The sequence below is a fragment of the Nothobranchius furzeri genome, chromosome 5 (genome assembly GCF_043380555.1).
Source record: "Nothobranchius furzeri strain GRZ-AD chromosome 5, NfurGRZ-RIMD1, whole genome shotgun sequence".
Taxonomy (NCBI): Eukaryota; Metazoa; Chordata; class Actinopteri; order Cyprinodontiformes; family Nothobranchiidae; genus Nothobranchius; species Nothobranchius furzeri.
In genome coordinates, this window is record NC_091745.1 from 81350121 (window position 1) to 81361094 (window position 10974).

The 10974-nt window shown below is 46.9% G+C and overlaps 1 protein-coding gene across 2 annotated transcripts in view; it reads right to left on the bottom strand.

Annotated features, from left to right (window-relative positions):
• LOC107379664 (pituitary tumor-transforming gene 1 protein-interacting protein) overlaps positions 1–10974 on the bottom strand; it is a 32465-nt gene that overhangs the window by 6307 nt on the left and 15184 nt on the right. The window contains exons 1-3 of one of the 2 annotated variants that reach the window (XM_015950517.3): positions 1425–1822; positions 1230–1276; positions 1020–1128 (exon numbers count right to left, since the gene is read on the bottom strand). In XM_015950517.3, coding sequence (XP_015806003.1) covers positions 1020–1128; positions 1230–1276; positions 1425–1548 — 280 coding nt within the window. In that variant the 5' untranslated portion in view covers positions 1549–1822. Of the gene's footprint in view, positions 1–1019; positions 1129–1229; positions 1277–1424; positions 1823–10974 lie in introns of those variants that run through there. The other variant, XM_070551265.1, reaches the window with a different exon arrangement.

A 10974-nucleotide genomic window follows, 5' to 3' on the forward strand; every position in this document is an offset into this window, starting at 1 on the left:
AAGTGACACCAAAGGCCCGACGGAGACTCAGGAGCATCTAGTGAGAGGCTCTGATCTGATGCTGTTTAATAGGGCTGGATGTGGATCCGGGAAAGGGGAGGAGCCTGAGGGTCCAGGATGATAACAGCGGCTATAAAAGAAGGAAATACGTTAATGTCTACCACAGAGCTTTCTGCTTTAGTGTCTGTACTTCACTGCTGCCACCATTAGTCGATTCGTCACGATGACGTTGACTATAAATGCAACAGTCAACTCTTTTGAGCCTTTTATTATCTCGCCTGCTGCGGCACCGTCGGCGGCTGCTTTCTGCTTGAGGCACACGCACAGTAGTGGCCATCCAGGTCAGCCTTTGTATCAGAATCACCGGAGAAAGAAGGCGACATGGCGAGTCGACAACGTAGCTCGAAAGTTTGAGAGCATTTTACAAAGACAAAAGAGAAGAACGTAGAGTTCAAAATTTGCAAAGTGAAACTCTCCTTTCACGGGAGCACATGAGCGATGCGCGAGCACCTTAAGGGGAAGGACGTCATGGCGGAGAGCGAAGAGACGCCTCTGTAAGCTTATGTTAGCTGTCAGCATCAGCAGTTACAACAGTAGTGATGGTGCTTGCCTTCAGAACCTGTGTGTGTGTCACATTCTTGTTCTGATGTTAGAAACGCTAATGATCCCGCTGCGTTAATGTGTTTAAAACGCGCTCCTCCTCTTCAACGGACGAGTTCGTTACAAAACCAAAACTGACTGTTTTAGCAGGATGCATTAGTGCGCACAAGTCATACCTATGTTTGTAAACTACCAATACTACACGGTCAAAGGTCATTAAAGGCTGCTAGATAAGCCATCATCTCGTCTTTGTTATTAGACAAAGCACAGCTGATCACACTCCAAACCAGTGAAGGGCATCTTAGAGCATCCGGGTGCAACAAGCCCTACTGTAGCTAGGGCCGTCTAACGTGCTGCCGTCACCTCTGACATCATCCAACTAATCTGACTGAAATCAGGAGAATGATGGATGGACTCACGCCAGCACACCCCCCAGCGGGCCTGGGACAAGGGGCACAGCGAGGCCGGGGGCAGCAGCCAGCTCACCGGGTACTCGGTGCAGTTGTTGGAGGAGAAGCACCACAGACACTGGGCAGACACAACACCCGTTAGGGTCAGTCACATTCAGGTTGAGTTTTATAGAAACAGATCCTGTTATTGTCTGGGTCAAAGGTCAGGCTGCAGCTTACCTTGGCGTGTGGGGTGCAGCTGTCGCAGCTTTTATAGGTGGAACAGGCTGAAAAACAAGCAGGAGAAACATGAAGCTCAGCTAGCTAACCTCGCTGTTAGCCGCTGCTGCCATTTAAAACACAAGTCAGCGTTAAACAAACTCAAGTCCAGCTGGGAAAAGAAGCTTAACGGCACTTTAAAACGGTCAAACTTACGCGTTGTGAGTGGCGGGCTGGTCGTTTGGCACTGCCCCTGTGAGGCTAAGCTAACAAACAGCAACGCGACAGCACAAAACACCGGACTGGTGGCAGTTTGTCTCCGGGTTGCTAACGAAGACATGATGAAAGGCACCGGAGAACGACTGGTCTGGGCTCTGTAGAAAAACTCAGAAGGTCCAGCGGTGGAGGTCTGGACCACCGCAGCTTCAGCCGTTTCTGTTTCTGTTTACCTTCTAGCCTCACTTCCTGAGTCTGCGGGGTTAGCTTGTGTACTTATCTTACAGCCCGCGCGGGAGGAGTCAATGCTTTATTTTGATGTGACACGTGACCACCGCATTTATACTTCATAGAAAGCGAGATTTTCCCCAAACCCTTGTGAGATTCTGTAACGAACGTAGCCTGGAACCCCTCCCAGTCACCATGGTAACACATGCTGGAGGAGACAAGCCCCCACAATGCGGCTCTAAAAATGGTCCCAACCCGGAAGTAAGAAAAATTGCAGTTCCACCCTCATCCACTAGGGGCTGGTGCCAGAAGCGAGCAAATCCTCATTGACTCCCATGTTAAAAATGCCATTTTCACAGCAGAAATAAACATGTTTACAGCCTGGTACCAAAACATGTTTTTTGTCTAAATGATCTAGTTTACACTCATGACAACTCTGAGGGGGGGTGAATGTTTTTCTCACTCTTCTGTTTATCTGGTAAACATCGGCGCGATCTTCCAGCTTCTTGTCCTTTGTTTGGTGACCTGAGCGCCACTGACGCATTCCCACCAGGCCGCGATGGGACGCGGTTCATCCGTCCAAGTTTTTTAAGGTCGGTTTATCCTCATTCCTCGGTGGTTTCTCCTCCTGTTCCCTCCATAAGTGGTTTTTATAAACACCGTGGATCTAACCCTGCTAATTTACATCCACTAACTCCAGCTGTTTCTGTAGTTTCTGATTCCTCCACCTCTCTAAGCATGGTTCTATTAAATACCCGCTCTGTTAACAATAAGTCCTTCCTGTTCAATGATCTAATTCTCTCTAAAAACCTGGATTTTCTGTTTCTGGCTGATGTTTGGCAGCAAACATCTGATTATTCTGCTCTGATTGAACTCTGCCCGAGTGGTTATTCTTTTCTTAGCCAGCCCCGGGGTTCTGGTCGTGGTGGAGGCCTAGCTGTTGTTTTCAGAGACCATCTTCCATGTAGCTCTACAACCTCTGGTCCCTTTGCTTCCTTTGAACTGCAGCTGATTAAAGTCGGGCGTAAGGACCCGTTCTACTGTGCTGTGGTCTATCGTCCACCTGGTCCAAACAGTTCTTTCCTTCAGGAGTTTAGTGACTTTCTATCCTCCACTGTGAAGCTGTCCAGACTGGTGATTGTTGGTGACTTTAACATCCACGTTGATGATCCCTCCGATCTCTTTGCCATGAATTTCTCCAGCCTCATGGACTCCTTCAGCTTTACCCAGCATGTTTCTGGCCCCACACACACCAGGGGACACACTCTAGACCTTGTTTTTACCCTGAGTCTAAATGCTGACAGTGTTTGTCCTGAGGACATTTATATTTCAGATCACCATTGCATTTTCTTTAACTTGTCAGTTTCTGCATCCCCACCTGCTCGCCGTATGGTTAGTTCTCGTTTTCTTAATGAGAGCACAGCTAGCAATTTTTCTGCTGCTTTTGATCCACCCTGTTCTTCTGATAACGACCCAGATTCCTTAACTTCTCAGTTTAATGAGCACTGCCTCTCCATTCTGGACAACATGTGTCCTGTCAGAACCAGATCAGTTCCTGCAGTGAACCCTACTCCCTGGTTTAATGACAGCCTTCGCAGCCTGAAACGCCAATGCAGAAAAATTGAGTGTTTGTGGAAGAAAACCCATCTCCACGTCCATCTGCTGCACCTAAAGGATCTTCTGACATCCTTTAACTCTGCAGTCAGAGACGCCAGGGTTTCCTATTTCTCCAGCCTGGTGTCCCAAAGCAAAGGGAACCCCAAGGTGCTGTTTAACACCATCAGCAGCATCGTCTCTCCTGCCTCTCCTACAGCCTCCATCCACTCTGTTGCAGACTGTGAGAACTTTCTGTCTTTCTTTGTGGACAAAGTCAATAAGGTTAGATCTAGCATCTCTCCTTCAGCCTTATTGCCGCCTCTCCAGACTCCAACCAGGCCCATCATCCTAGATAGCTTTGCTCCTCCATGCTTTCGTTCTTTTTTAAACACAGAAACAGTTTTGTTTACCTGTTTGTAGCTACGGTTTCGCCGACAGCTGCCGGCTTCTTCAGGCTGACGCTGATGGTGGCGCGTCACTTCCTTCTCCGTTTATCTGCTTAGCTTTGCTCCTGTTTCTTTGCCTGAGTTAACCAAACTAGTTAACTCTATGAAGACCTCTGCATGCCCCCTCCACATCTTACCCTCATCTTTGTTTAAAAGTGCTTTTCAGTCCATCGGTCCCAGCGTGCTCTCTATAATTAATGCTTCTCTGGTCTCTGGTCAGGTCCCTGCCTACTTTAAGAACGCTGTAATCCACCCGCTTCTTAAAACACCGAGTCTCGACCCCTCTCTCCATAGCAGCTTCAGACCCATCTCTAAACTTCCGTTCATCTCCAAGATCTTGGAAAAGGTTGTGGCTAAACAACTCACAGCTGCTGTTGATGAACATAACATCTATGATAGCTTCCAGTCAGGTTTTCGTAGAGCTCATTCTACTGAAACAGCTCTTCTTAGGGTCTCTAATGACCTTCTGACTCACAGTGATGCAGGGGACTGTTCTGTTCTGGTCCTGCTGGACCTGACTGCAGCCTTTGACACTGTTGACCATCACCTGCTACTGGAGAGGCTGAGAGACTGGGTAGGCCTATCAGGATCTGCTCTGGAGTGGTTCTCCTCTTATCTCTCTGAGCGCTCCTTTTCTGTGGCCTTCTCCAAGTTTAGGTCCTCCACCACCTCTCTTACCCATGGTGTCCCACAAGGTTCTGTGCTGGGGCCTCTGCTCTTCCTCCTCTATCTGCTTCCTCTTCAGCACATCCTGAGCTCCTTCAAAGGAATCTCCTACCATCTTTACGCAGATGACATCCAACTGTACATCTCCTTTAAGCCCCATGAGATGTCTAAGCTGCAGCTGTTACACACCTGCTTAGACTCTATTAAAACCTGGATGGTGGGAGCTTTCTTCAGCTGAATGAAGATAAGACTGAGATCCTCATCTGTGCCCCAGACAAGCTGGTTCCCAAAGTCAGAGACTCTCTTGGTCAGCTTGCTTCTCACACCAAACCTTCCATCAGGAATCTTGGCGTGACCTTTGACCCAGCTCTCACCCTGGATTCTCATGTCAGTTCTCTTGTTGGCTCTTCCTTCTTCCATCTCAGGAACGTTGCTAAGCTGAGTCCCATTCTGTCCCGCTCTGAACTTGAGACAGTTCTCCACACCTTCATCTCCTCACGCTTAGACTACTGTAACTCTCTTTTCACGTGTCTGAGCAGAACCTCCCTGAACCGTCTACAGGTGGTTCAGAACGCCTGTGCTCGGCTTCTGACCAAGTCCTCCAAACACACCCACATCACCCCGCTTCTCCTCCAGCTTCACTGGCTGCCAGTCAACTTCAGGGTTCATTTCAAGATCCTGGTTCTGGTCTATAGGGCCTTACATGGACAAGCACCATCTTACATTGGTGATCTTCTCAGTCCCTACACCCCCAGCAGGTCCCTGAGGTCCAGTGACCAAAGCCTACTGGTTGTGCAGCACCAGGCTAAAGGTCAAAGGTGACAGATCATCTGCTGCTGTGGCCCCCAGACTCTGGACCTCTCTCCCCCTGAGCCTGAGATCAGTGGACTCAGTGGTCTCCTTTAAAAAGCAGCTGAAGACTCACTTGTTCAAGCTGGCTTTTGTATGACCTTCTTCACCTCTCTCTCTTTCTTAACATTTTAATCACAATTGTCTATTTTTGCTCATTTTAAATATATTTTTAAACATTTTCGAAATGCTTTTTTATATTTTTACAATTTTTATATTTTTTGTTTTTGTTTTTGTGAAGCGCCTCGTGATTTTTATCTTGAGAGGCGCTATAGAAATTATATCTTCTTCTTCTTCTTCTTCAATCTGAAGGAAGAGGGGGAAGGTCGGGACACAGCATCTGTCAGCATTCCTCCTTTCGTGGGGGTGTGTTGAAGCAGCCTTGAGAGGCAGCCTTGGCGTCAGATAAGGATAAACATGACTTTGTTTGGGGCAGGCAGAGATAATTTTCCTCTCTGCCTTGGAGTCTATAAGTGGTCATTCATGTCCACCAGTGAAGCCAATTTTACGTTCACAACATCCCCACATCGTCCGGCGACCCTCTCTGAAATGACATCCATCTTGCGCACTAACACAGGCAACGCTGCAAGGACATTGTCCAGCTTACGGTTCACCTCGAGTAACGTCCCAGTCTGTGAGGTCACCGCACGGGCGGCACATTCCGTGGGCGCGGGTCGCACTCCAATCGCTCCCGTCTTCCCAAATTTCCAGAAAACCAGATATCCTCCCACTCCAATCAGAAGAAATCCAGTGATCATCAGGCCGAACATCCACAAATCTTCCACGTCCTCGATGGACAACTGAGAGAGGCACACGATTCGCCAGACCTCCCAAGAATCGAGTGCATATCCCGATGCGAATGTCCCCTCGGGACAGGTGGGAGCCCCCTTCTCCGTTCTCATTGTAGAAAAAATTTTATCAATCGCGTTGAATGACCAGTTAATTAGGTCCATTTCCAAAAAAAAGAAGTAGTGATTTCAGGAGAAATGCAGAGAGGTGCTCTGTAGGCAGACAGAGACAGAGAGCCTTGGGGGAGCAGATAAGGGAGCTGAGAAAAAAAAGCGTCTGTACTCTCTGAGGGCTGGAGAAGAAAAGATGATTAGCTTAAAGCGGACCGAGTGTAGAAGAGAAGGAAGTGGGGTACCCTCTCCCTCCTTGACTGATGACCAGAAGAAAGAAATGAGGTAATGCCGGAAGGACACCAAGCAAGAGATGCTGGGCCGGCAGAGTGTTTCATGAAGCGGGAGTTGTCGTGGAGACGAAGAGGAGACCAGAAGGAGGGGGAAGTGAAGGAATAAAAAGGGGGGCCCAGGAGAAGTTGGGGGTTCTGAGTTGTGAGTTCTGGGAGAGTTCTGTACGAGTTCAGTGGAGCTCAGTGTTTGTTGACCCGCTGCGTCGGGGTGATTCTGTTTGGATTAATCTTTTTTCATCCTATAAAATAAAAACCTTGGTTTCTTACTGTAAGAAACTTAAAAGGATTTTTGGTGCCTGGGGTTGGTGTCGTGTAACCGAAAAGGTGAGATGCTGGTTACTTGTTATCCCACTCCAAGAGGTTTAGGCCAGTCATTTTAGAGTTTTTAACCTGAGCAATGCATGAGCTGCAGGTGACTAAAAGATGTGTTTGGGTTTGAACCGAGTCTTCCTTTTACCTGCAAGCAGTGTGTTTGCTGGGATCAAAGTCTAGGTTAATGATGATCGCTGATCAGCTCCTATAGTGTGCAGGCAGTTTTAGAGAGCGGCTGAATATCACGCCCATGCATAAATAGAAATATAAGTCCACCCTGAGACGTAACATCTGTTAAAGAGGCAGCTAGTTTGGGAAGATGGCTTGTTGCATGGCGCCCTTGTTGCAAGATCCCGCATGCCAAAAACAGTGGCAAGAAGTGGAGTCAACAGGTGGAACACAGAGATAAGATTGAACCCACACTGAAGTACACTGAACTTGCTCATGCGAGTAAAATCAGCCAGAAGATAAGAAGGAGGGGCCCAACTGAACAACAAGCACCCAAGCTGGGACAAAAGAAGACCAACTGAAGAAAAGCATCTCAGGAGAGGACAAACCCTCCATGGAAAGTTCTGGACTTTGTGGGGAGCTGAAGACCAGTTTACAAATGTGACATCATATGGGTTTGGCTGTCTTGTGTTGAGCTAAGATATGAAACTGACAAATGATCACATCATTCTGCTGTCTTGTGATAATGAGATGTATGTAACTGAAAAACGATTACATTGTTTAGGCTGTCTCATGACTGTTTGAGATATTGCTTGGCAGTTGTTCAGGATGAGTATAAAAAGAGCAGCAAGAAGCAGAGAAGAGAGAGTCGACAGTGGAGAGACAGAGCAGAGGTGGGATAGAAGAGGTCGTCCTCCATCCAGAGGACGGAGGACGACGAGAGACACAGTTGGGGACAGTTGAAGAGAGTCGTCCTTAGAGTGTGACAGGTTAGTGTTGACACAAGTCAACCATTTATTCTCAGGAAGATTTTAGCATTAGCATCCTCCACAGGGGATAGGTTAGTTTTATATTCACCTATTTTTTGGATTTTGCAATTTTGAAATAATTTTTTGGAAAAAGAAACCTCATTCTTGATTCTTAAAGGTCCTTTCTAAAGATTTAAGTGGGAGCCCTGACCAGATCTCCTCAGGAGGTAAGCTGCCTTGAATAGCTTGTTCCTGTACTGCAGGACTTGTTTACAGGTTGCGACAGACTAAGAAAAGATACCTTAGGTGAGGGAGAAATCCCCCCCCCCCCCCCCCCCAGGTAGCAGGACACCCTAAGGATTATAGTTCATGACGGTTCGTTGGTTCAAACAGGCTCTTTTTTGCACTAAAAAAGTATTTGTTTAGCGTGGGAAGGAACTATTTCAAAAGGGTGGATTAATTAGATTAATTGATAAATCAATGTTAGCCTGATCAACTAACAAGAATCATTTTCTAGTTACCACCGCCCACAAATGCTGACAGAGGCGCAAATTAATCTTGATAGGACCCAAGTAATAATCACAAAGATGGCCTCTTTGTGAACTTTTGCCCTAGTATTTAAAACCACTAAATAACGGGAGAAACTAAAAGGAAAGTGGTGTTATTACGGAAGAACAGGTAGCGCAAATTTCATTTCACCTTAAACTAGAAAGCGAGTCCTGGTCCAAACCAGGGTCTAGTACAATAATACTCACCTGCGGCCTCAACTTCCCTGAGAAACCAGCGTATTCTAAGGTTCTAAAAGAACCTACAAATAGGACACGCTCGCTACAGCCTTAACGTGGGGCGGTGATTTTACAGTTGTGATGAAAAAAGCCTGTTAGAGAGCTTAGAAAGTCCGGAACTGGGGAATTCTCTGCAAGGGTGGACAATTGTCCCTAAGGAGCCGACTATATTGGTCAAGGGGCCGCTTAGGGAAACCTATGAGCTTTGATTCTGAAGTCCAGTAGCTGGAAATGTTTGGGCCGCCTTGATCTGATTGAATCGTTTCTGTGGGAGAAACGTTCCCTCCACCAAGTGCACTCAGCGCGAGGAGGCTTTGTGGGTGCCTCTTGAAAGATTCTCACACATAGGAAAGTGAGTGGCCTCGTAAAAGAATCTCACAAACAGAATTAAATCGCAGGTTGCAATTCCTGACCTTGTGGACGGAATCCGAGGCGGAGCCGCTAAGTTATTGCCGGTGTGAGTATACGCACACCCTGTCTTTAAAGGACAAAGATTTTGATGCGGGTGATCTTTATGAGTAAAGGTACTCGTGTAACTGAGGGAAATTTAGGGATGGCTGCAGTAAGTGAATATGGTTCCGGGGAGGAGGAACGTGGTGAGAGAATGGCTGATATCGAGGGCTTGTGGGCTCGTGATGACCCAGTTAGAGTGTGAGCGATACGTTCTGATTACTCCAGAGTGTGTTTTGAGCCTCCAGCATCACTGGTGAATTCAGTAAACGAGAAGGGTACGTCCGAAGCTGGTGTTGCGCTGGCGCTAAAGCGCAGGTATCCTCAAAGTCATGAAGCAGTCATTGCTCAGAATCCTCCATTTGCTGTAGGCAGCGTAATGGTGTGCCGACGATCTGCGATTGAAGCTAAGGGTGTTGGTGTCGTGTAACCGAAAAGGTGAGATGCTGGTTACTTGTTATCCCACTCCAAGAGGTTTAGGCCAGTCATTTTAGAGTTTTTAACCTGAGCAATGCATGAGCTGCAGGTGACTAAAAGATGTGTTTGGGTTTGAACCGAGTCTTCCTTTTACCTGCAAGCAGTGTGTTTGCTGGGATCAAAGTCTAGGTTAATGGTGATCGCTGATCAGCTCCTATAGTGTGCAGGCAGTTTTAGAGAGTGACTGAATATCACGCCCACGCATAAATAGAAATACAAGTCCACCCTGAGACGTAACATCTGTTAGAGGCAGCTAGTTTGGGAAGACGGCTTGTAACAGACTCTATCTTAGTTCTGACATCGCTGCAGTCCTCGTAGGCATGAATGAGTAATTATTGCTCCCTCTGGATGAAGAACGAGGCTCTGTCCTTTCCTTCCATTCTCGTTTATCTAGCATCGATTAACAGGGTCTGCCTATGAACGTGTGTGAGCCTCGCCTACCGATCCTTGGATTAGAGGGGATTGAATCCACCAGAGGATTTTTCGTACAGCTGGCGAAACCAGGAGGGGAGCGCTTTGTCCAGCAGGGATTTTTCAGGATATTCCCGATGTTCTAAACTCACTTTCTGGAATACCGCCCGAGGATATCCTTAACGTTCCGCGTTCTGTCACTTGTTTACACTATTGACTGGTAAGGGTTTATCTGAAGCAAAATGAAAAAATAAAATAAAATAAAAAACAAGCATTTGGAACAAATTTGTTGCTGGAAGTGTTTGTTGACCTGGTACCAGCTTCGTCAGGTTCAAGTTGTGTCACGCATAAGAATGGTACACACACACACACACACACACACACACTCTCTCTCTCTCACACACACACACACACACACACACACACACACACACACACACACACACACACACACACACACACTCTCTCTCTGTCTCTCACACACACACACACACACACACACACACACACACACACACACACACACACACACTCTCTCTCTCTCTTTATTCTGCTCTCCCCACCTATTCCACCTTCCTCAGGATCCACTGGTTTCCCTCTTTCCTGTTCACTCTCTCTCTTTCTTTACATTTTTTCTTTTAAATAGCAATTGCTTATTTTTGCTCATTTTAAATATGTTTTTATATTTTTACATTTTTTGTTTTTGTGAAGCGCCTCGTGGTTGTTATCTTGAGAGGCGCTATAGAAATTATGTTTTCTTCTTCTTCTTCTCACACGCGCACACACACACACACACACACACACACACACACACACACACACACACACACACACACACACACACACACACACATTTCAGTGAAAACTGCCATGAGAAAGCTTGATCACTGATGACATTTGGACCTAAGGCGCTGTAATCCAGATGCATTTATTCAGAAGAGCAGGCAGCTTCTGCCTTTGTTGTGGCGACATCACCACAGACTGACCACAGCAGATGTCATCACAGCGTGGCGCGGAGTGGCCAGAAGGGGGCACTGTGATGTCACACAACCTAGACTTGCAGGACAGTTGTTGTATAACAAAATGAAATTCCATCTTCTCTGAGAGGCTGGGGGCAAAAACAACTTTACTGTGTGGATTCAGACATTTCATGCCTTGGTGATGATGCAACCGGAGCTCTGGTCACAGATTTAAGTGTTACCACAAGCTGCTGAGCTGTAG